This window comes from Otolemur garnettii, unplaced genomic scaffold (assembly GCF_000181295.1).
Source record: "Otolemur garnettii isolate 467f Iridium unplaced genomic scaffold, OtoGar3 scaffold00055, whole genome shotgun sequence".
Classification (NCBI taxonomy): Eukaryota; Metazoa; Chordata; class Mammalia; order Primates; family Galagidae; genus Otolemur; species Otolemur garnettii.
The window spans coordinates 7083604-7109768 of NW_003852450.1; the positions used below are offsets into that span (position 1 = coordinate 7083604).

General features: G+C 50.0%; 1 protein-coding gene across 1 annotated transcript in view; it reads right to left on the minus strand.

Moving 5' to 3' along the window:
- Positions 1-26165, minus strand: part of LGR6 (leucine rich repeat containing G protein-coupled receptor 6) — a 125857-nt gene that overhangs the window by 90944 nt on the left and 8748 nt on the right. The window contains exons 2-3 of the mRNA XM_003792266.3: positions 4349-4420; positions 1689-1760 (exon numbers count right to left, since the gene is read on the minus strand). Coding sequence (XP_003792314.1) covers positions 1689-1760; positions 4349-4420 — 144 coding nt within the window. The remainder of the gene's footprint in view (positions 1-1688; positions 1761-4348; positions 4421-26165) is intronic.

Genomic DNA, 26165 nt, shown 5'->3' on the forward strand with positions numbered 1-26165 from the left:
AAGCGATTCTTTTGCCTCAGCCTCCCAAGTAGCTGGGACTACAGGCACCCACCACAATGCCTGGCTATTTTTTGTTGCAGTTGTCATTGTTGTTTAGCAGGCCCAGGCTAGTTTCGAACCCGTCAGCCTCTGTGTATGTGGCTGGTGCCCTAACCACTGTGCTATGGGTGCCAAGCTGGGAATTCACTTTATTTAATCCTTTTCCTCTAGGAAGGAGAGAAGGAGCAACAAGTTCCACAGGGCCAGCCAGGCCTCAGAAAAAGGAAGATGCAGTTCAGATAAGAGTACCAGGCAAAGAGAAGACTTGGGGACCAGCTAAGTTGACCTTCTGCCAGTACAAAAAGAGGTTATTAAGCTGATGGTGGGCTCTACTGCTCCATTTTTCTCGTGGGTCTGAAGAGCAAGCAATGGGAGGACACTGCAACGAGGGACGCTGACGCTGGACTCCAGGAAGTGTGCCTGGGAGGCAGGTGGAGTATTCTGCTTTGAAGTCTGTAAGAGGATAATTCCCTAGGACCACCCAATCCATCCCCAACGCAGAGAGGCTCTGCAATCAGAGGACTGACACAAGCTTTGGGGGACTGAGTGGTCTTTGAGGATGGGACTGAGGGTGCTCAATGGCAGAGTAGTGAGCGGATGGTGTGGCTGAACTTGGCTCCCCACTCTGCAGCCTCTCCTGGCCACCTACTCGCTGAGCCAAGGGCACTGTTTGTAGAAAGGGGGTGGGCAGGAGGCCTGTGGTTTCTCCAAGGCTTTGATTTATTGCCTAATTCAGGCAAAGAAGAAAGAGGAGGCTCATCTCTAAGCCGGAGTCTTAGGAATGGGACGTGAGTCTCACATCTTCTGAAGGCCCAGCAAACAGAGCCCTGCTCTCTAATCCCAGCTGCAGGTCTGAGCCTGCCACTGGGCACAGACACGCCACCAAGCAGGCCGCCTGCACTGTGCATCTGGTTCAGAAAGCCTCCCCCACCACCCCGCTCCCCAAGGCAGTGATGTCTATGGGGAGCAAGACAGAGAGAGGAGGTAGGAAGAAGGAGAACCGAGATACAGGGGACAGAGGGGCAGAGAGGGGGAGAACAAGGCCTGAGACACAGAAGGAGAAGGAGGGGAGACAAGGAGGCTGAAGCTGAGGACAGAGATGAGAGACACCCAAGGGCAGAGCAGACGGTGAGGGAAGGATAGAGACCAGTCAGATAGAGAGCCCTGAAGACTGAAGGAGGAGATATGTTTACAATGAGAATGGAAACTCCGTGCTGCAGAGACTAAGCCTGGGCCTCCAGAGGAAGAATGGCCAAAAAAGCCCACCTGGATTCCTCCTCTCCTGTAACTGGCCCTGTGCCCGATGAGAAGTCTTGGGGAGAGACCTATGGGTCTGTAATGAAAATCAGCCCCACAAAGACCTATGCTGATGGTCATTACACACATTACAGGAAAGAAAAACGTGAGGCTTCACTTCCCTGTAGGGTTGCCGTTTGCATCAGGTACAATTAAATGTTTGTTTACAAATTATACAGTTTATCACTGACAAGGTGAAAGCAAAGAAATAGATACAAAATTGAAATTAAAAGTGGAGATAAGGAAATGATAAGCAAGTCGGTCGTAAACCAAGACTCTGGTCACAAAACTTTGATTTGCTTACAATTCCCAGTGCCGCAGCTCTATGTAAAATGATGTATACCTATACTTACAGGATTTTCAGGCTGTAGAGACCAGAGAATGCTTGTCCCGGGATGTGTGAGAGATGGTTCCCAGAGAGGCGCCTGGAAATCAGAGACAAGGGCCAGTGAAGCTGGCAGGTAACCCAAGGAGTGGGTGTCTTCCATTAGTTAGCATCTTGGAATACAGATTGGTAGTACTAACTAGCATTTACTGAGATCTATTATATCTTCTGCAGCTTCCCTACATCATCTCAGTTCTCACAATAACGTGTGAGGTGCCTATTATCATTCCCAAATTTCAGAAGAGGAAACCAAGGTTGGGAGAAGTCAGTCCCTTCCCCCAAGGGCCACAGAGCCAGGCATGGTAGAGCATGGTATTCTTACCCGACTTGACCAACTTTCAGGCTCACGGCCCTCCACGGGCCCACATCCTCTCCTGTGCTAACCTGGATTACCCACGGCCTACCCTGGACTGCTGAACTTCTCTATACAATGTCACCAGTGAAGGGAGCGTGTCTGTGTGGCCCCAGGCCCTAAACTACACAGCTAACCCCCACTAATCCAGGAGTGTTAGGAAATAAGGTGGTAGAATTAGTCTAACATTCTGGTCTAATTAAACATTTCCATGTTTGCCATAGGGTGATCACCGATTCTAAAAGGAGTAAATTAGATGAAATTTACTTAACACTGACACTTGACTGAGCAGAGTTTAATTGTGGATGATTCAGAGAACACTGCTAGATCTCCAAGGTCCCTGGGGCCACTGTGGTGTATTGATTGCTACTGAGAGGCCTGAAGATATAGAGATTATGCTGACGTAACTCAGAAGTTTTTTGTTTTTTTTTTTAATGTAACTATAATAAAAGTCTCTTTCTTATGATTTTTTTTTTGGACAGAGTCTTACTTGCTGCCCTCGGTACAGTGCCGTGGTGTCACAGCTCACAGCAACCTCCACCTCTTGGGCTTAAGCAATTCTCTTGCCTCAGCCTCCCAAGTAGCTGGGACTACAGGCACCCGCCACAACACCCAGCTATTTTTAGAGACAAGGTCTTGCTCTGGCTCAGGTGGTCTTGAGCCTGTGACCTCAGGCAATCCACCCGCCTCGGCCTCCCAAGTGCTGAGATTACAGGAGAGAGCCACCCCGCCTGGTATAAAAGTCCCTTTATTTGATGCTTATTATTAAAAAATAAAACCATGTGGAAAGGCATCATGACATAATAGTCTCTCCTAGCTTGGGTTCTGCAGGTGGCATTTGCCATAGCAGAAGGGTCCTTTAGGAGGAGCCTCTAAAATGGGAGTGGAAGATGGAAGGTGAGCCTGCAGTTCCGAGGCTGTGTCCCACAGTTCACTGGCCCAAGCTCCTTGGCCTTTCTTGCCTTGCATCCCCACCCAAGCTGTGTCACCGGCACCTGGAAGGCCATTCCACTGACTCTTACTCTGTTCAGTTCTTTTGAAAACTGGCTCAACTTTCCTCCTCCAGGAAGGCTTCCCTGACTACTGGCTGGGCCCACCCTGACCACTGCCTTACACAAAATGGCTGTGTGCCCCCCTGCCCTGCTGCCTTGCTGACTACATGCTCTCTGGCCTCACATGGAAGTTCCCTCAGGGCAGCAGGCAGATGTTTTATCTTGTTTTCCCCCAGAGCTCCTTGACCCTCCCTTCCACCCAAGAAAGGGAGCTAAGAAAATGCATGGTCTGGAGAACCCAGGTGTAGGCCTGGGAACATAACTCCAGCAGGGGCGGGATGGATTGCATCCTTCAGGAGCACTGCCTAGGGCAAAGGGAGGAGATCTGTTAGGGGAGTCGTGAGGCCAAGGTCAAAGTGGAATTGTGAATGTTTTCAGGTCCATTTCACATTTCAGAAACATTTTAGACTTCCTATGCTCACAGTTTATGCAGTTTAGCAAATCTTTTTAGAGCCCCAAGGATCTATTTGGTGTGAAATTAAGAATAAACAGGGCTGGCGGATGAAAGTAAGGATCAGGACGGGGTGACCCAGCTTCCTGGACAGGCACTGTAACCCAGATGGTGATTTATTCATGAGCACCACCAGTATACAAAGCCAGACTTACAGATTGCAGCCTGAGAGTGACAGCTGTGGGCAGGAATTAACCAGGGAGGACTTAGTGGAGGATGTGGACCTTGTAAGGGAAGGTCTAAGAAGTGGCTCCTTCAGCTATGGGGGGCCACAGACAGCTCTGGAGCAGTGAGATGCACCCTGAAGGTGTGGAGAATAATGTAGAGGTAGAAAATCTGTCAAGAGGCTGGTTCAATCCCCAGACATGAGGGGACATCTAGGGCAGTAGCTGTGGGAACAGGGAACAAGGGGTGATCAGAGACAGCTCAGAAGAACCACCAGGATTTGGGGTTGGGGCTGGTAGCTGGACACAGGGGACAAGAGCAGGTCCTGTCAGGGGGAGTTGTGACTATGCACAGTAAGGGGGAAAACTGCAAAGAGGATCTGGCTTCAGGGAGTAAAGCGGGCTAGATTTTAGACTTCCTATGTCATGCGGCTGCTCTGGGATTCACAACTGGGGCAGGCATCAGCTGAAGAATACCCTGCTGTCAAGAATAGTTCAAGCTTCCTGAGGCCCCTTTTTCCCCCCAAACCCCCCTCCTGGGAAGCCTGGGTCCCACAGCTGTTAGAAGTAGCTAATACTTCACCTCCCACCCCTCAAACATCTACTCACAGCTCCTCCAAGAAGCGCAGGTGGTGGAAGAGGCCGGGCTGAAGCTCCGTGAGATTGTTCATGCTGAGGTCTCTGGGTGGAGAGAAATAGGAAAGGGGCTATGAGCTACCATCTGCTATCCAGCACCAAACCCCACAGAGGACCCCAGGATCACTATAGCATCCTCACCATGCCATCCTAACTCCAAAGCCCGTCTGGCAACAGCTGCCACATTCTCTCTGAACGAGAACTGAGCGGGAGTCAGGCCTCCCGGGCCATCTGTATGTCCTGTCTATGCAGCCTCCCATTTTCCCCTCTGCCCTTCACCTGTCTCTGGTGGGACTCCCCTGGGACCAGCTGTGAAACAAATCAGCCTCCCTGTAAAGGGAGTAGTAGAGAAAAATTCATAGAATTTCGGAGCAGGAAGGGAAGGCTCACTGGACACAAATAATACCTCATCCACTCTTTCTATCAATGGGGAAACTGAGGCCCAGAGATCACTGCCATTCCCATCTGTGGTGCAAACTCATACAGAATTCATGCACTCGTGTGATGTCCCTTTTATTCAAACCCAGAGTCAGGACTTCTCACTGCCTGCTGAGGTCTCTGCTCGGCCCCTCCCTCTCTTAGTCTCCTTCTCCTCTTCTCCAACTGGAGGACCTCTTGGCACATCATAGAAGGTGCCTTGATTCCTGGGTGGTGAGGTGTGAAGACTGTGGATTCACAGTCTCGCTCTTTCTAAGCCTCCCATATTATCTGAGAGACCCTGTGGGTGGTTTCAGTGTCACTGTCCTCTAAGATGCCCAGCACACAAAATAATCACAATAATGAATTACACTGACATATACCGGAGTCCTACTCTATGTCAGACACTGGCTAACTTTTATCCAAGTAATCTTCTTTCACCCCCACAAACCCAAATCAGTTTCCATTGTCATCTCCATCTTACATTCAAGGAAACAAAAGAGAAAAGGGCCCTGAGCTGTGAAGTCAGGAGGCCCTGAAGTCAAATCCTTCCTCCATGGTTACCTATCAGAGCTTGGGCTCCTGACTACTATGACCCTTGGTTTCCTCATCTATAAAAATGGGATGAATAACCCCAAATGAGTAGAGTCCTTGAAAGAATTAAGTGAGCTGATGTTTACAGATAGCTGACTAAATAGTATATACACAATAAATATTTGCTTTCTTCCATCATTGTGCTGGGGCACCGGGTGAGGGTCTCGCCCATGGTAGCGTTTTCTTTTTTTTTTTTTCCTATTAAATCATAGCTGTGTACATTAATACAATCATGGGGTACAGTGTGCTGTTTTTATATACAATTTAAAGGTAGCGTTTTCTATGAAATTTGTGCTCAGGTGAGTGGACTGCACATTCTGGGCCTCGGCATTGTGTTCCATCCTATTTCAACTCCTGACAGCTGTTTCTCACCTCTGCCTGTCCTCTCCTTAGTGGGCACAGAAGTGGCCCAGACCAGACCATCACATTGCTGCCCCCAGGCCTTCCTGTGGCTTCTTCCTTTCATTAGAAATATACTTTTGTCCCCAAACCTCAGTATCTCCGTTTCTCCCCAAAAGTCTTGTGTGTTTTATGTGTGCACACAGAGGGCAGGCTGGGAATGATGGGGGAAAACATGTGCTCAGGAGTCCAGTTCCAATCTATAAAAAGACTGTTTAGTCTCGAATGTTTTATCTTTGATAAAGCCTGGGCTCTGGGCTCTGGGCTCCGGACTCCGGACTCCATGTCCTCTGAGGAAGGAAGACATTCCAGGCAGGGTAGAGCCAAGGAACTGGCATGCTGAACTTGGGGCTAGTTCTTATCTACAGTTCCCTCCCTGCTCACATGCAGAAACCAAAGGGCCATCTCTGAGCCCTCCTGGCTAGAGACTGGGCTTGGCAGAACTGTAGTTGGCACACTGATGGCCAGTTCCAGGCAGGGGAGGGACAGAACAAGGAGAGTTCAGTTGATGGACTTTAAGCCAGGTTTGGCCCTCAGGATGTTTCCAGACTTCTCTAGGCTGGGGTTGTAGCTAGAATGTGAAGATCCAGGGGGATGTGGGAAGGTGACCCCAGAATCCTAGTCTGCAGAGCCTGGGTCTCATTGGATTCCTCCCCCTAGTCCCAGGCCTTTCCCATCCATAGCAATGTAGGGAGGTGCGAGGTGCTGTGAAAATGATTACCTCTAAATATTTACCCTGTGCATTTCTGGATGTGTCTCGGCAGGAACAGGAGCGGGAGTTCAAGGAGCACACAGGGCATGTGACTCAGGCCTCATCACTCAGCTGTCCCTCCAGGGGCCGCACCTCAGTGCTCTGATGTCGCTCCATGCCCCCCACCCCACCCACTCCCTCCGCCCCACCACCCTGAGCGGCCTCATTGTTCTTCCCTGGGGAGGAGGGGGCCGCCCCCCCCACCTGCCCCCACATCCTGCCCCAGAACAACACATAGCCCAGCTGCAGCACTCAGTAAAGGGGTGAGGGGGGCAAGGGGTGGATTTCAACTGGGTGGGGGTGGGGGCAGCCCCATTCAGGTCTGGCTCTCTCACAAAAGGAAAAGGGGTGAGGCTGGTGCCAGGGGAAGGGGAAGGAAGAGAACTGTGTAGGGAGGTGGAATGGGGATTTCAAGGCTGAGAGACTCCATCCAAGCTGGTGCTGCCGGCCCTGGGAATGCCTGAGGGCCCTGACAAGAGGCACTGGGCCTGCTGCAGGGGAGGCCATGACTTCACAGTGACAGGGTGGGAAAGGACATGCAGAAATACCAAACACAGAAGCTGTCCTGTCAAGTTGGTGGTTTCCACTGACATGTGGCTGCCCTAGAAGGGCAGCTGTGCAGCTGGTCTCTTGTACCACCCAAAAAACACAGCTCAGACATTTAGGCCATGCCCGGACCCAGGGAAGATAAGAGGGCACTCTGATCCCTGGGTGTCTGCGGTTTTGTTATAGCTACATTTGCTTAGATGTATGAACTTGGAAGTATTTACAAAGGTGGGGAGAGTTGAGTATTGGGATAACTGAGCTCTTAGACACACTTGTCTTGCAGATGCTGGGTATGTGTGTGTCATCCATGAGGGCTCATGTGCATATCTGTACACACACATCTTTTTTTTTTTTGCAGCTTTTGGTGGAGGCCGAATTTGAACACACCACCCTCGGCATATGGGGCCGGCGCCCTACTCCTTGAGCCACAGGTGTCACCCTGTACACATGCATCTTGGAGTGTTGGACTGTTAAAAAGCCACAAACCTGGCTGGGCACCCGTAGTTCAATGGTGCTGGTCCCATGCACCGGGGGTGGTGAGTTCAAACCCAGCCAGGGTCTGCTAAACAAAAAAGAAAAAAAGGCCACAAATTTTCTCCAAGTATCCACCTATATTATAAAGATAGAAACTCTGAGGGAAAATGGATAGCCTCACCCAGATCTTGTCTTTTAGGCTGAAAAACCTCATTTGGCTATGTGACCTCAGGCAAGCTGGGTTTCTTCTATTGGCCTATGGCATCCTCTGGGCCCCAGGAAGGAGAAGATTGCCCAAAGATGCTGTTTGGGGGTCCAGTCTGAATCTGATGCCTGAACTCAATCTCTGCCCCACCAGTATCCCCCTGTGACCACACACACATCTACTCCTCTCTCTGTGTTTCTCTTGCTTTCCAGGGCTGGCTTCACAGGCATGTGGCCTGTGCAGTTAGTTGCAAAGGGCTCCACACTTAGAAGTGCCCAGAGTTTAATTTGTTGCTGTTTTGAAATTTCTTAATGCTTTTTGAACAAGAGGCACGGCATTTTTATTTTGCACTGGGCCGGGCAAATTGCTACTCTCCACTGAACAGCAAGGGGATTAAGAAGAGGAGTCAGGTCAGTCGGGACCCCATTTTGAAGCCTTAGTCCTGGGAGCCCTTAGGATACCTGGAGGCTGTGTGTCCTCTCAGCTGGACACAGCCATGATGGGAGGGAGTGGGGATGTCAATGGAGTGAGGCTGGCAGGAGGGGAAGCCAGAGTTGAGAGTAGAGGGATAGCCCTGGGCATGGGAAGTGGAAGTTTCTGGCTGCACTTTAGGAAAATGTTCTCAGAGTTTCACACTGTGAGGCAATCAGACCACCCAAGAAAGCTGGGTGAGGCCGTGTCACCATGGAGACAGGGAACAGGTTTGATAAGAAGGAGGATGCTGGGGGAACTGAGTGGGGGGCAGAGAGCAGCTGGAGAGGCCTGGATAATAGGAGACCCTCCTGTAGGGCACCTCAGGGCCCATAGGGCAGCGTGTCCATTGGAATTTCTCCTGTAGGAGAAACAAGGAACAACCAAGGTAGGCCCTGGGTACTGCTGGGGTGGACCTGGGGGGACCGGCCCCACCTCCTCCTTAGAGAAAAAGCCAGAGGCAAGGTCTCCTTTCCTTTTCTTTTCTTTTTTCCTGTAGTTTCTTCTTTTTTTTTTTGAGACAGGGTTTTGCACACATATCCCTCCCCACCCCCGTATCCCCAGCTACAGTGCTCTGGCCTCAGCTTAGCTCAAAGCAACCTCACACTCCTGGGCTCACGTGTTCTCCTGCATCAGGCTCCTGAGTAGCTGGGACTACAGAGGGACACCCCCATGCCCAGCTAATTAATCTTTCTCTTTTTTGTAGAAATAGAGGTCTCATGCTTGCTCAGGCTGGTCTCAAACTCCTGGCCTCAACCAAGGATTCCCTTTTCTACTGTCTTCACTATGGTCTCAGGTACTCCATCTCGGCAGCCAGGAAAAAGCGAGTTGTTTTATTTTATTTTTATTGCATAGATTTAAAGCATACAATCTGATGATCTAATACAGGCACATGTTGTGAAATAATCACCACAACCAACCTAATTAACATATTCATAATTATCACCATATAGTTAATGCACATGTGTGCACAGGTGGTAAGAACATGTAAGATCTGCTCTCAGGAAAAGGCCAGATAGAGTGGGCAGGAGATGAGCCCCTGTCCCTAGGCATGGCTATGCCCCAAAGTCATCTCTGTAAGGCCTTCCCAGCCTCTCCAGGCAGAGCCAAGTGGTGTCCTCTGTATCCCTGTGGCATTTGACATTCACTCAGCAGTGCGTACTGAGCACTCAACCATGTGCTTAGCACAGAACCTGCCTTTGTTATTACTTCAGCACGACACTAACTAGCTGTATGACCCTGGTCTTACCACCTCATAACTCTAAGCCTCCATTTGCTCATCTGTAAAATGGTAATAATAATAGTACTTTCCTCACAAGAGCTGTAGTGGGAAGTATACCCAAATGAGTTAATAAATATAAAACAGCACTTGCTAAATATGCCTTGTTATTAGTATTATACTCCTCAGAGCTATAATTATTAGCATATAATGACATATATGGCTAGGAGCTTCTTCAGGGCAAAGACTTAATCTTAGTCATTGCCTGGCTAATTAATAGGGATGCTCAATAAACATTCAAATGAATACATCATAGACCTAGTTAGACGAGGCAGCCTTCCTTGGCTCCTGTTTCTGTGGTTGACACCTTCACTCTAAGGAAGCACTTTCTTTTTTTTTTTTTTTTTTTTGAGACAGAGCCTCAAGCTGTCCCCCTGGGTAGAGTGCCATGGCATTACAGCTCACAGCAACCTCCAACTCCTGGGCTCAAGTGAGTCTCTTGCCTCCGCCTCCCAAGTAGCTGGGACCACAGGCGCCCGCCACAACGCTCGGCTATTTTTGGTTGCAGCCGTCATTCTTGTTTGGCGGGTCCGGGCTGGGGATTCGAACCCACCACCTTAGGTGTACGTGGCTGGCGCCTTAGCCGGTTGAGCTATAGGTGCCGAGCCAGGAAGCACTTTCTGATGGTTCATCTGAACAGCTCCCACTGCTGCTGTCAGAGCATAACCTTTACAAAGAACCTACTCGGTGCTCAGGTCCAAGTTAGCATGCATTCAATGAAGGCTGCTGCTGACAGTGTTCACTGTTCTCTTAATTCACCATCCTCTAGAGAAAGTAAAAGTGAGGTTCTCCTCCAAAGAGTGCCTCTGGTACTGACAGTGGTCCATCAGGCATCCCCTGGGCCGAGATTCCCCTCTCAGTCTCTGGCTGGGGCCTCATGGGCTACTCAAAACAGCCTTTAGCAGCTACCCTCCCCCAGGAGAGCCAGGCTGAGCCTGGTATATATCCTGCCATCTCTGGAGATAGCTTGGGGGTTGGCAGAGAGCAAGGCAGGCCGGAGTAGAAAGAATCCAATGGGGGGGGGCTTCCCACCGGAAAGGGCCAATAGACAGGCTGGCTGCCACGGAGACCACTTGGTGCTCAGAGAGCTCGCACTGAATCCCTCTGTCAACAAGAGAGGCAGGCAATGAGGGGAGAGATGAAAGAACACAGAATTTGGAAGGGGGGGGACCTGGTTCAATTGGCTGTATGCCAAGTTCCCTTCCTTCCCCAGGGGGTGGGGCTGTGTGCCCAGCACAGTACTAGGCAGCATGGGAAATGGAGGCAAAGGGTAAGGCAGGGTCTAGGCCTTCAAGGTGTTCACAGTCTTGCTGGGGAAGGACCGTATACTCCCAAAATAACAACAAACCCCCACATGTATACTCTCCTTTGCGGTTTACAAAATGCTCTGGAGCCACTCTCCCAATTAAGATCGAGACTATGTGTCCAGACTGGAGAGTGCACAGAGATGCTGAAGTGGGAATGAGTAAACGGGGGAGGCTTCCTGGGCAGAAACCAGGTTGGGAACGGACCAGACAGGAGCAGCTCACAGAACTGAGCTCAGAGTGGCAGGCACCTGGCGGGGACCCCATGTTACTTATACACAGGATCATTCTTTACTGGGCAGGAATGTCACACTCATTGTGGAGTGTTTAGAATCCTGAGCCTGGCTCCTAAGTGCTAGCGGCATCCCCCAGTTATTGTGACCATTGAAAATACACCATGCAGTTCCAAATACCCCCTGAATAGCAGGGAGTTTCTGCTACCTGTACTTCTTCAATTTCCCAGTGCAGAAACAGTTCCAAGGAGGGACAGAGTTACCTAAGGTCACCTAGCAAGTTAATGGCAGAGTGGGTATAACAAGCAGGCTTCCTAAAACATCCTGGGGGATGTTCTTTTCACTCAAGTTGATCTCAAGTTTTCCGTGGCAGCCTCCTCCTCTTTTCAGTTTGGATGGCACCTTCTCATCAGAGATGCCTTGGATACTAGCTATCTTCCCAGACATGCCAAACACACAAGTTGACACAAAGTTCTCTCCAATCTTTGCAATTTTCATAAATACCCAAACAAGGAAATGTACATCAATCAGAAAAAGTGTATCTATCTTCACACACATAACAGCACAACCTATTCTCTCAGGCTTTGCACAAAGTTCTGCATGAGAACAATGCTGTATTTTTAAATAAAAGAGCTATTGCTTTATTTTCGCATTTCTTGGCTCCCCTGTTGGTGACAAGAATGTCTCCCCATCTGCCTGGAGTGGCAGGGGGGCCTGTGGTGGAGGGGCAGAGATGAGGTGTGAGGGCGAAGCTGGTGGTGTGGGTGGGGTGGGCCTGGCTCTTGCAAAGAGAAGGAAAGTACCTGTGTTTGGTAAGAAAGGTGAGGTTTGTGCAGGTTGGACTGAGCCAGGGAGATGCTGAAAACCCAGAGCATTGCCAGAAAGTCACCCAATTCATTCCAGTAGGGCTGGGAGGCAGGTGAGGGAGATATTCCTAAAAGTCAGGGGAGAAGAAAGAAAAGGCAGAGTTTTTTTTTTGTTGTTGTTGTTTTTTAATGCCCTGAATACAAAGACCACAGAAGTCAGAGAACCTTGCTCATTGGCATCATGACATTTCATCTCTGAGACACGGGGCTCCTTAGACTCTGATGGCAGAGAAAGGACACCCCCAAAAAGAAAAGACTCCCGAGAGGTTCTTCCCCCTCAAAAACACCAGCTGTGGGAAATCATGGTTTTTACCATAGGCCCTATCTTCAGGTTAGGCCTTATCGCTCCAGCTCCTCCTTACTGAAAAGGGTAAATCTGTGGCAAGAGCATGCCAAGGGTCTGAAGACCTGACCAGAGTAAGGAGACGGAGACTGAATTCAGGGACTGGTCTCCACCCTCAGCACAGCCGGGGAATCCTTTTTTGAGTGAATCAGCCCATCCCAGGCTGAGGGGACATCTCAGGCTCTGCTGAGCAAAGCTGCTAAGCTGGAGAGGCCAGAAGAGCCTCTGACTCCCAGTTGGAAGTGTTACAGTATGTCAGGTGCAAAAGCCTGATCCCGCTCCCAGGCAATTTGTCGCGGCCCTCACAGAGCCCATGGGAGCTGCCCTCTGCGAGTGCACAGAGCCAGGTGATGGGCCTCAAACCCAAAGCATGACACTGTGATTGCATAAAGCATCATGTGCGCTCCCCCATTGGCTCCTTCATTTTGGCCAAGCCGTGCCACCTGTTCACAGTCAAGGCTGCAGTGTGATCTGAGAACAGCCCAGGAACAAGACAAGGCAGAACCTCTGGAGCACTGAAGCCATAGGGGACCCCTCTGGCCCTCCTCTCTCCTGTCTGCCTTCTTTCTGAGAGAATGCAGGACCTGTGCTATCCAATGTGGTAGCTACTAGCCACCTGGAACTATATTTAAATTCATTAAAATTAAATTAAAAACTCAGTTCCTCAGCTGCACTAGCCACATTTCAAAGCTCAATTGCCACATGAGGCTAGTGGCTACCATATCGGACAACACAGGTCTAGAACACATTTATCAGCCCAGAGTGTTCTATTGGACAGCAGTGGTAGTTAGTCTTTGCCATCAGACTGGCCTCTGTTTGATTTATAGCTCTGCCACTTACTGGCCATGTGACTTTGGGCAAATTAGTGCACCTCTCTCTGCCTTAGTTTCTTCCCTAGTAAAGTACTTAGGCCGTGCCTGGCAGATGGTAAATAGCCAACATATGTTAGCTGTAACCATCACTGAAGCCCAGTTCAAGTGTCTCGTCCTACAAGAAGCCTCCAACCTTTGATCTTCAGTTTTAGTCATCCAGCCACTTGTCCATTCAACAGCTACAGTCCATTCAACAGCTAGTATATCACAGGCAATATGCTGAGGGATGGAGCCACAAAATCCAAAAATGTAGGCTCCCTTTCCTCAAAGAGCTAACTCAGGTGCACACAGTGACAAGACAGTGGGCAACTGACAGGGCTGGGACTGGGAGTGTCACAGGACTTCCTCACGCTAATCCCTGTGGCCTTTTGACTCTGGTCTCTGCAGCTTCAGTCACAAAGTCAGGTCACACAATCCTGTTCTTGATTACAAACTGTCATCTCCCAGTCTCAGATAGCTCATTCATGTAGCTGTTATCCCCAAACAGGCTGGGAGCTCCTCTACGGCTCCCAGCGACCTGTCCTGTCACATACACACACCGGCTTCAAGGTCCACTTTCTGCAGCAGTAAGGGAAGGCGACCCTGGCCAGAGGGGCTGAAGAGGAATGTAAGAGAGATCAGATACAGAAGGGAAAGAGAATGAACCCAGCACATAGAAACAGCAGCAGCTGCGCGTTTGAGGACTTGCCCACTCAGGCCTGCCGAGCTTGGGTTGAATCTGATTCACCAGCATCTTTTTTAACCTTTATTCTGACCTCTAGCTCCATCTAGAATTCTGGGCACCATTTCTGTGTGTGTTGGTATGTAGGTGTGAATTCTGTCTGCCCTATCAGACAGAAAACCCCTTAGAGAGTAGGACCATGACATCCACTTAGACCAGACCAGCCAAAGGGTAAGAACTGTGCATCCCTTCCCAGAGGGAAATCCCTGAGCTCCCAGCCAGGGCCCCCTGGAGAGGAGCGAGGTAGAGTGGGAACAGGAGGGGGCAGGGCGCAGGTGGGAAGGAATGGGACAGCACAAGGAGCAGGGAGGTGGAGTCAGACCACAGCTCTGAGCCCTGTTTGTTTAGCTGAAGCTCCTTGTCCTGCTGCCTTTATTTCGTGGATAAACAGGCAGGGTGTGGTGTGTCTGGGAGTGGAAAACTGGAGAAAGGCCCCTCTATTCAGAGTCCCACCCCATCCCAGATGGAAGCTTTCCTTTCACATCAGAGAACCCTCCACCCCTTCCCATCCCAGCAACTCAACTCCCCACCACAAAGACATACACACCACCCACCCCAACCCTAGTCAGGGGTAGCAAAGAGATGCCCACCCAGGAGATTTTCTAGATTGGACTAGGTTCAACTTGAATCTAGGGGAAAAGAGTAAAACCTGAAGTTCAGAGCATGTTATAAAAAGAGCTACCTTTGCTGAGCCAGACACTATGCTAAAGGCTTTACTGACCCATTTCACAGATGAGGCTCAGCAAAATTAAGGTCTCTCTGACCCCAAAGTCCTAAATCCAACCCACCTCTCCTCTCCATGTCTCCCAGCCCTCACCGGCCCCCAACAAGTCTTTTGTGGTTTAAGAGATCTTGTACATTCCTGGTTTCATTTAATTCAATCCTTTTAATGGTCCTAGGAGTGAAGCATTATTTCCTCTAATTAAAAAAAAAAAAAGAAACAAAGACTGGAAAATATCGGGTTACTCCCCTCTATGTCACAAAGTTAAGTCACAACGCAGGTTGGTTGTGCTGAACCAGAGCTGTACACATGCACTCACTCTGAGCGCGACAGAGGCTTGGTGTGCTGGGACCAGCCTTGGCGTCCACCCCGCCCCAGCCGACCCGCCCTTGCCCGCCTGGGCCTGAAGGGGCCCGGAAGTGGGGAGGCAGCGGGAGCTCCCCGAACAATAGAGGGGGATTAAGGCTTGGGGGGCTGGGGGGTTGGGGGGGAGGGTGCCCCACCCGTCGCATTGGCCTCTGAGTCCCGCTCCCAGGGGCTGCTGAGGACCTGTGGAACTTTCTGGAGCTCGGCACTCCTCCCCCAAGCCTACCTGGGCACACCCGCCTGCACTGTGTGCTATCTGGTCCCTGAGGCCTTCAATGCCTATTCTGGGGCCAGTGACCACCAAGGTTTGGGTTTGGTTTTTGCTGATCTGTCCTGCTGCCTCTGTCTATCCTTCCTTCTGGATGGCATCCCACCCACCTACCCTCTTCCCCAACTCCCTACCTATTAGGCTCATCAAACTTGTAGAAAGAGTAGATCCAAGATCTAAATCTAAAATCCCTGCCCAGCAAGACTTCTGGCCTTCCTGACATCTAGCCTCACTCCCTCATGCTGCAGTTGCTCTGAACAGAGTTCTCCACCTTCCTTTATGGTGGCTCTGACTTTATGGTGTCAGACTGCCAGTGTTTGTATCTTGACCCTAACATTTACCAGTTGTTTGATATTGAGCAAGTTACTTTTCCTCTCTGTGCCTCAATTTTTGCATTTAAAATAATATTACATAATAGTTCCTCCCAGGGGAGAATCCACTTATGTAGGGGGTAACAGCTGTGCCCACCAAGTGGTATGAATGTCAGTCAGCATCCCTCCCTCACCTGCATCAACCTCCAGAGGCCCTCAGCCTGTATAAGCAGCGCTGCAAAACTTAGGAAAGACATGGGTTGCTAAGGCTTGGGTAGGGGAGGGCGTTCTGGGTCAGCCCTGCTCTTAGGAGGCACCAGCTGCTGCTTCTCTCTGGTGCCTCCAAGTGAGTGCCACCTGCCTCGCCCCTGATCTTCTCATCCTTTGATCTTCTGATCTCTGGCCAGGGTCTCCCCGCCAAAGGCATTCCTGTCTCCCTTGCCTCCTCCAAGGAAGGGCAAAGGGCTGGGCTCCTTCCCTTTGCCCCAAGATCTTCCCTCCCTCCCTTGTGTTCTGTGTGTAACCAAGACTATCACCCAGGACCTGGGACAAGGTGTTAGCCAGGTCCCCTCTGAGGTGGCAATGTTGGGGTGGGTTGGGAAGGGTTGAACACTGAGGCTACTACTGGGCATGGTGCACTGGGCTGGACCAAACATGGTTGGAAAAGTGCCTTCAGCCCAAGATTCTTATTGTCACTGTCCTTGTAGGCAGAGCCCTAGCTGAGCACTGGAGAACGTGTGTGTGCCCCTGTGTGTGAAAGAGAAGGAGGAAGAAACATTCCCCGCCCTCAGAAAACCTTAATCTGGGAAGAGATTCAGAACCACAGATACTGCTGGACAGAGCCTTGGATGTTAGTGCTGGAGGAATCTCAAGGACTTGAGGGTCAGGGGACAGGCAGGGAGGGCTTCCTAGGGGAAGCTTGACTGGAGGTGACCAAGAGGAACATGATTAGCCATCCGAAAGTGGCCTGCTTCAGAGCTTTGCAAAGAGGAGAAATAAGCTAGGGTGGCAGAAACAAATAGTGTTGTGGCCCCCCCCCCAAAAGATATGTCTACCCTGAATCCCTGGATCCTATAAACTTGACCTTACTTGGAAAAAGGGTTTTTACAGATGTAGATGAATGAAAGATCTTAGATGAGGAGATCATCCAGGATTATCTGGGTGGGATCTGAATCCAATGGCAAAATGACCTTGCCAGAGACACACAGAGGTTACACACGGAGAAGATGACATGAAGACAGGGGCAGAGAATCGAGCTGCATGGCCATAAGCCAAGAAAACCAGCAACCACCAGAATCTCGAAGAGGCATGCCATGGATTCTCCCCTCAACCACTGTAGGGAGTGCAGCCCTGCAGAAACCTTGGGTTTGGGCTTCTGGCCTCCAGAACTATGAAAGAATAAACTTTTGTTGTTTTAGGTCACCTCCTTTGTGGTACTTTGTCATGGCAGCCACTGGAGACTAATGCAGGTAAGTAGTGAGCAGTCAGAAGGGTCTGGGTGTGTGCTGGTTCACACTGTGGGCTCCTCCTTCCGCCTCAGTCTGCACACCCTTCATCACTGCCCCCTCCTGGTGCCTCAAACCAAAAATGACCCATCCCACAAGTGTCCACCTGGGAAACTCCTTCTCATCTCACCCGTAAGATTCCTCCTGGATCGACTTCGACCCTGCATTTCCATTCCTGGGTATTTAACCAACAGAAGCACATCCATATGCTCATTAATCAACAAAATTAATGGTGCAAAACTGCTTATATCAACACTATCCATGATACTTCCCAATCAGAACATGTTTGTTTTGTTTTGTTTTTAGAAACAGAGGCTCACTTTGTCGTCCTCAGTAGAGTGCTGTGGCATCACAGCTAACAGCAACCTCCACCTCTTGGGCTTAGGTGATTCTCTTGCCTCAGCCTCCCAAGTGGCTGGGACTACAGGCACCTGCCACTAAGCCTGGCTATTTTTTTGTTGTGGTTTGGCCAGGGCTGGGTTCGAACCCTTCACCCTCAGTATATAGGGCTCGTGCCCTACTCACTGAGCCACAAGTGCCGCCCTCCAAATCAGAACATGTTCAGTGCCCATCAACAGTAGAATAGCACCTGTAGTGCCAGTTGCTGAACCCAGGAGTTTGAGGTTGCTGTGAGCTAGACTGATGCCATGGCACTCTAGCCTGAGCAACAGAGCAACATTCTTTCTCAAACAAATAAACAAAAACTCACAGTAGAATGGATAAATTGTCTCATGTTCACCCATAGTAAATACTATGCAAAAATGAGAATTAATGAACTACAAATACCAGCAACAATATAGACAAATCCTCAAACACAGTGAGTGACAAAAGCTAGACACAAAATAATGCTCCATTTGTAATAAAGTTCAAAATACACCTATGTTGTTAGAAATCATAATAGTAAATAGAGGGGTAGGGAACCAAAAGAGGGCAAGAGGGTGGAGGACTTCTGGAAAGTTAGTGACGTTCTGGCCGGGTGCAGTGGCTCACGCCTGTAATCCCAACACTTGGGAGGCCAAGGCAGGTGGATTGCTTGAGTTCACAGGTTCAGACCAGCCTGAGCCAGAGCAAGACCTCATCTCTAAAAATAGCCAGGCATTGTGGCAGGCACCTATAGTCCCAGCTGCTTGGGAAGCTGAAGCAAGAGAATCACTTAAGCCCAGGAGTTTGAGGTTGCTGTGAGCTATGATGCCACAGCACTCTACCAAGGGTGAGAAAGTGAGACTCTGTCTCAAAAAAAAAAAAAAAGCTTGTGATATTCTGTTTCTCAATCAGGGTGCTGGTTACACAAATGTATTTGCGTGAAAATTCACCAAGCTATACACTTGCATACTCTTTTCTGTTATGTACATTATACTTAGAATTTAGTTAAAAATATTCTAGAAGTCTTGTATGAACCTCAGTCTGGCTAGATTTTAGATTCCCATAGCATCCTGTGAATACTCCTTAGCTTTGACATCATTGAGATGAAATTGGATGTTTAGGCTTGGCACCTATAGCTCAAGCGGTTAGGGCACCAGCCACATATAACAGAACTGGTGGGTTTGAATCCAGCCTGGGTCTGCCAAACAACAATGACAACTACAACCAAAAAATAGTCGGGCGTTGTGGTGGGCACCTGTCGTCCCAGCTACTTGGAAGGCTGAGGCAAGAAAATCGCTTAAGCCCAGGAGTTGGAGGTTGCTGTGAGCTGTGATGCCACATCACTCTACCCAGGGCAACAGCTTGAGACTCTGTCTCAAAAAAGAAAAAGAAATTGGATGTTTATTTCTGTGTGTCATTTTCATCTCACTCATCTGGGTATGCCCAGCACTTTGCACAGGTTCTGGCACATAGTAGATGCTCAGTAAACACTTGAGACTTACTGGCATGACCAAGGACTTTGATGTTCCCAGACTTCCCTCTCAGGGCTCCCTGGCCCTCAGTCTCAGCTTCCTGGACCTTCACAAGATGCCACAATGAGACACATTCTTTGCCACTGTGGCCTGTCCTACCCACTTCCTAAGTGCCCCCTCAACCAGCCTACAGAGGTCTCCTGCCTAGCACTTAATGCACAAGGTGGTAACTTTCTGATCCACAGGATGCAGATCTTACTCATCCTGGATCTTCAGCGCCTAGGCAAATGTCAGGTACACCACAGAGATTCAAGAACCCACAGCCTCAAGTCACTAGAGCCCTCTCCATCTAAGCCTAGGGGCAGGCACATACCTATGTTTGTCTTAGCTTGTTTGGAACTGGGTGGAAATTTTCAAAAGAAGCTTTCTTTAAAAAAAAAAAAAATACAGAGAATGAATAGGAAAGGGAATTCTAAGTGGAAGGTTTATAGAACAGATGTCTCACTCTAATGAAACCCAAGCCTGCCCACGAGCTGGCTAACTGGCAGCTTAAGAGGCTCCCCAGTGTGGCTCCATCCTCACCGCAGCCGTCTGGGTTGGATGCCACACCTTGAGCTCCTGCCTGTGGTGGAGCCAGGTTAGTGCCACCACCAGCTCTGGAAAGGGCTGCCCGCCCTCCCAGCTCTCTCTCCCGGGTAAGCCCATCTGCTCTGGCCCGATTTTTTTTTCTCTGCCTCTCCCAGCCTCTGGCCATTCATTTGTTCATTCATGCACTCATTCCATCAGTGTTCTTCAGCACCAATGGGCAGTGGGTTTGTGTCAGCACTGAGGGTACTGGGTGAGCCCTGTGGCCAGGCCCAGCTCTCCTGGGGCTCCCAGCCTGGTTTGAGAAACAGACAAATATGCAGGAGTTAGAACCTAGGGGTATGAGCCTGATGCAGGGCTGGTACACAGAGGGAAGTCTTCTCCCAGAGTTGAGGGGTTAGAAAAAGTTTCCAAAGGAACAGATATCTCAGCCAGCCCCTTCCATCCTAAATAGCTGATGCTTCCCTGGCCTCCTCCAAATACTCCCCACTAGAGCTGCAGGCTTCTTGTCTGAACTCATTTCTTAACCACATCTTTCAGTAAATCAAGTGATGTCCATGGGACTCTTTCTTAGAGACCTCGATATACAGCAATGGTGCATCACCTAAGTACAAATTAGGTAAAAGCAGTTTTGTGGGAGGTAGAGTAGGGTGTGGCTGCCCAGAGACTCAGCTGATGGTCTGAGTTATTCTGAGTATAAACTTTAGACTAGTGCTTGGCAAACTTTAAAATGCAGATTCTGACTCAGTAGGTCCCTCTGGAGTGGGCCTGAGCTTCTGCACTCCTGATGTGCTGCCAGGTGAGGCTGTGGTTGCAGGGCTGGGACCATACTTCAAGTAAAAAGGCTTTTATATGCCTGAGAGAGTAGAGGGAATGGATCTCTTTTAAGTTTGCCTCGTAAGTATTTTTTCTCCAATCACTTTTTTGCGAAGTAGTGACCATCCTGACTCAGAGATGTACCAGGTGTGGCCTGGCTTAGACAAGGGGCCAAGCAGAGGATGACATTCTGCCCCTGCCCCACTTATCATCTCTGCCCCTCCCACACAGGGGGCGGGCCACTCGGAGCAAACGGGTTACCTGTGCTGGTGGCAGGCCAGAGGACTGTGGGGCAGGGAGGCCTGTGGTGTGTGGAGTACCAGAGAGGAGCAGACAGAGGCCCTCGGCCTCCTCAGAGGCAGACAGGCCCTCCAGGACCCTGGTGACTGCAGGTGCGGCGTACACAAGATTGCTTCCCTAGACCAGGCTCACTTCCTCATGGAGAAAGTGACATGAAAGCCCCCTATCAGCAATGTCCAAGGGCTAACAATGCCGGATGAGCTGCTGGCTCTTTCCTATTTAGTCAAAACAGGAAGGAGACTCAGGAGCATCACGCAGGACAGAGGGCGGACACTAGGAAGAACTTCCCAGTGAGCACATTCCTGAGGGGTCAAATGCTAAAGCAGAGGTGGGATGTAATGAGTTGGTCTGTGGCCGGATGCAGTAGCTCACGCCTATAATCCCAGCACTCTGGGAGGCTGAGGCGGGTGGATAGTTTGAGCTCAGGAGTTTGAGACCAGCCTGAGCAAGAGTGAGACCCTCATCTCTACTAAAAAAATATAAAAACAACAGGGTATGCTGACACATACCTGTAATCCCAGCTACTCAGGAGGCTGAGGCAAGAGGATTGCTCAAGCCTGAGAGTTTGAGGTTGGTGTGAGCTATATGACACCACGGTCCTCTACCCAGGGTAACAGAGTCTCAAATAAATAAATAAATATGACTTTGTTTGCCCAACTGGGGGTTCCAGCCCAGGTGAGGAGCAGGAGGCTGGAACAAGATGTCCACAGGGCTTCCCAGGCCAAGTGTCTGAGCTCCCAGATCTTCCCCTTTTACTACACTCTCTAAGCCCCACTCTTCTAATGGCTCCAGGGCCATCTGTCCATCAGCATTGGGCATGCCAGGCTTCCAGGGGTTAGCCCAGGTATTTTCTGACCCCAAGCCCCACCCCCAGCAGGTCCCCTGGGCCCCACAGCATGGTGCCTGTGCACCCCCATGCCAATTTAGATGGTGAGGCTAATACTTTCTGGCAGGTGGAGGCAGGACAGGCAGAGGGGGAGGTGGCACCCTGGGCTTCTGCATTCAGAGTAGGGGAGCAGGCAACAAGGCGAGGGCCGGCGTGGCGTCGGCAGGCGGTGGGGGGGGTGGGCATTCCTCTTTCCGCTGGCTGCACATAGTTAATGGGGGGCCTTGTTCTGGCTGGGCACACAGCCCTGGAGGTGCTGGTGATGGCTGTGCCTTGTCCCAGCCCCTGGGATCTCAAGTCTCACAAAGTGAACACTGCAAATCTCAGGGGACCCTGGCACCTCCCTCATACCAGTCCCCCAGTCTCCTCACCATTGGCTCACTCATGCCCTTTCTATCCCTTTCTCCCTCCCCTAGTCTGCCTCTTCATTTATGCACCATCATTTGGTTCTGGACTATCCTGGGGTCAGTCAGGAATTATTGCCCCACTCCACTGGAAACAGGTTAAAGAGATACAGGACTTATCCAAAGGCATTCAACAAGGTGGCGGCAAAGACAGAATTCTAGCCCCGAGTGTCCTCAGTCCAGTTCCACCAAACAGAGAACAAATCTAAAGCTATAGATGGCTGGAGTCAGAGGAGTTGCAGACAAAATTGGAGGAGGGAACATTGTGGGCCCCACCTTCTTCCAGAGGATTCATGCAGCCCCTCTCTCCACACAACACAGAAAAACTACAGCAGGAGGTGAGAGTTGTGGGGGGCTGAGCCAGCAGGGCTATGCAGGTGGGTGGTAGGACTTCTTGGGTCTGGGGGCTCATACAGCGTGTTACTAAATATTTGTCTCCCCAAGTGGACTAGGGGACTGCATGTTTTGTACTGAGAGTTAATCCAGGGCCTAGCACAGCTGTGCCTGCTACTAAGTGTATATGCAATAGATATTCACAGGTTGAATGAAGAATAACAATAGCTAACATCCATCGAACAGTTACTATGTGCCAGGTACTGCTCTAAGCTCTTTCCATATATTAGCTCATGTAACCCACATATCAATCTTAGGAGATGGGTATTATTATCATCCTTACAGGTGAGGAAACTAAGGCACAAAGACTGTAAACCTTTCCTTAAGGATTGGTAAAAGGCAGAGCCAGGAGTTAAACTTAAGATTTTGAGGGCTCCAGAGTTTATGCCTTTAATCACTCTGTTAGACTATTAAAAAAATGAAGAAAGTCCAAAACACAGACATGTGACATGTCCCCTACCCATCCATTCAAGCAAAGTCCCTGCCCACCCCAGGCTGACAACTGTCTTATTCATAGAAGCACCAAGACTCAAGTGTGTCCCAGTGCCCTCCTACCCATTGCTCCTGCCCCCTGCAAACAGTATGCTCAGGCCAAGGGCACATCCAACCCAAAGGCACCCATACTGTCTTCTAGCCCTGGGGCTGCCTCTAGTACTTCTGGACAGAAGATGTCTGTTCTACCCTGTGGTGTCCCTCAGAAAGAGACCTCCCATTCTTTCTGTCCCAAGCCTCCAAGTCCATCAGACCAAAAGGATCTCCATCACAACTCTGATTACAGCAGAAATGCATCTGGCACGTTAGGAACCACATGGCAAATCCAGAGAGGTAGATTTCTTTGAATTTACAATGACTTGGGATGAACGGTCAAGAGATAGCAGTTATCCTCACTCTTCAAACCAGAAATATAAGGCTAAGAGAGGTTTAAGGTGGCATGGGCTACAAAATTTGGAGGACCCAGTACAAAATAAAAATGCAGGGCTCCTTGTTAAAAATTATTGAAAATTTTGGGCGGCCCCTGTGGCTCAGTGGGTAGGGTGCCGGCCCCATATACCAAGGGTGGCGGGTTCAAATCCAGCCCTGGCCAAAATGCAACAAAAAAATAGCCAGGCATTGTTGCCAGTGCCTGTATCGTCCCAGCTACTCGGAAGGCTAAGTTAAGAGAATCGCCTAAGCCCAGGTGTTGGAGGTTGCTGTGAGCTGTGTGATGCCACGGCACTCTACTGAGGGAGATTAAGTGAAACTCTGTCTCTTCCAAAAAAAAAAAAAAAAAACTTATTGAGAATTTTTATATGACAGGGGCATAGCAGTGTGCCTGTCTAAGGGGCCTGTCTAAGCACAGGGCCCCATGTGACCATGTAGGTGGCATGTCTATAATGAAAGCCTGGTAAGGCGCTTGACCAAAGTCACCCACGTCACACATGCTGAAGCCAGATAGCTAAGGTAGGGGGCTAAGGACCAGGGTGGTCTAAGAGGTTAGCTGGTTCCCATTCCAACTCTTTTGAGTCCTGAGCCCCATCTGTCTGCCCCAGGTAGGTGAAGATGGGAGCCCAGACTCTGTCCCAATTCTCTCTTGTTTTTGTCCTAGACAATGGTCCCCTTCCTTTCCTGTCTCCTCCTAGCCTCCTAATCTGCTCTGCCCACTACAAAGGCAGGGGATTAATTTACAGCCCCTTCCTGCCTCAAGTCTCACAGTCCCTGGACACTTGATCCAACGTTCCCATCCTCACACATACCCACCCCTGGGCTGCCCCAGATCTGGAGCCAAGGGAGAGGGAAAAAAGACTAAACGCATATACCTGTATTGGCTATGGCACGCTCCAGAGCTCCCCCTGCAGGTGGAAACTCATACTGTCTGCATGCGTATATATATTTGTGTGTGTGTGTGTGTGTGTGTGTGTGTGTGTGTGTGTTTGAAGGAGGTGTGTGTAACATGATCCAGTGAAAACCACAAGCACAGGCCCTCCCTTCAGGAAGCTCCCAGTCTGAAGGAAGGCATGGCCCCAGCCCTAAGAAAGCTCCCCCACCCTTGTTTTTTTTGAGATGAAATTTCACTGTTGCCCAGGCTAGAGTGCCATGGTGTTAGCCTTGCTCACAGCGATCCACCTGCCTCATTCTCCAGAATAGCTGGGACTAAAGGTGCTTACCACAATGCCCAGCTAATTTTTCTATTTTAGTACAGATGGGGTCTAGCTCTTTCTCAGACTGGTTTCAGATTTCTGAGCTCAAGATATCCTCCTGCCTCAGCCTCCCAGAGTGCTGGGATTACAGGAACGAGTCATCATGCCTGTCCCCTCCCCTCTCCTTCTGATGCAAAGAAACACCATTCCTGTCCTCAGGGAACCCTGAATCTGATAAAGTAGAGTGTCCTTGTCAGATGGACACCCCCCACACACACACACACAGACATATGGCATATAATACTACCTGACATTCTCACAGGAAATAAAATTGCACCCTCCTCTGTAGTGAACACCACCACCCTCAGCAGGATCTTGCTTCATTCAAGAACTCATCAAGGAAAGATGATTATCCATACTTAGCAAATGGGCATCAGCCTAGGTCTTCCAGCTCCGAGGCCTGTGGTTTTTTCCTTGCACCACAACCTCCTCTTCAGGGGCTTCCATGTCGGTGGCATCAGTTAGGCATCAGCTTTCCCTCCATCATGCCCCTGCCTGTCGCGCCTTATCTGGCCCTGCCTCATGCACTTCTCACTTCACACAACGTGCCACACTTATTTGTGTTTGTCTTATCTCCTCCCCCCCGAGCCCCCAAGGCAGGGTCTTGGGTACACCAGCCTCACAAGGGCAGACTCCTGAGAATGTACTTAGCACAGAGCCTTGCAGACAGCAAGCATTCATTTGTCAAGTGAACAAATGAGGGATTGAATGAATGAAAGAATGAATGAATGCTTCTTCCTTGAAACAGCCTAGGAGTTTAAGTGGAACTACATCATCGGTCACTGACAAGGGGCAGGAGGGGCACCAGTTAAGAGTGAGAGGTGTCGCCGAAACCACACTGTGGGCTGGTGGCAACAGGGCTTATGCACACTCTGCAGAACTGCAGTGTGCTTCTTTACACACAGAATTATGGAACAAATTGGGATGGGTCCAGAGATCTGGGGAAAAGAATCCTTAGACCAGGTCCACCTGGGAAGGCTTCCTTCCTATAGGAGGTGTTAAAAGCTTCTTGGTGGTGTCTGCCTTTGGCCTGCTTCCCAGGAGGCAATGGTAACTCAGGTAGGGAGGCAATTCAAACAGGCAAATCCCACAGGGAGTTGGAATAAATCTCAATCTATCTGGCCCCCATTTTCCTGGCTCTCTTATATACTCCCTTATACAAGGAAGCACCCTCCCTGTCCTGCAGAGACCTCAGCAATATTCTAATCTAGAGGTACTAGGTGGTGACAGAGACTCCTTTGAGCCACTGCTCCTCCCCTCTCTCCACTCCGTGAGTCCATATACCTTGGCTGTGGGCCTGGGGACCATATCCAAATCCCTGACACTGGTATAGCAGAAGACACTCAGCACCTTCCTGTCACCTTGCCTCAGTCTGGACACTCTCGGGTACACTCCCACCTCCTACAGCACTTCCAAGGGCAAACGGAAGAGACAGTGGCAGAGGCACAGGGTGAGAAGAGCTGTCCTGGAACCCTCACTCTCAGCAAAGCCCTAGATAGGCAGAGTAGAGTAAGAGAAATGCAGGGACACCCCCGCCCTGCCTCTGTCTCGCCTTCTCAGTGCTTCTCCCAAGGGGAGACCTGCATGGATTATAACAGTAGGTCCCACGTACGGGGCGCTCGCTGTGTGCCAAGCACTGGGCCAAATCACAAACATCTTTCTTTTTTTTTTTTTTTTTTGAGACAGAGCCTCAAGCTGTCCCCCTGGGTAGAGTGCCGTGGCATTACAGCTCACAGCAACCTCCAACT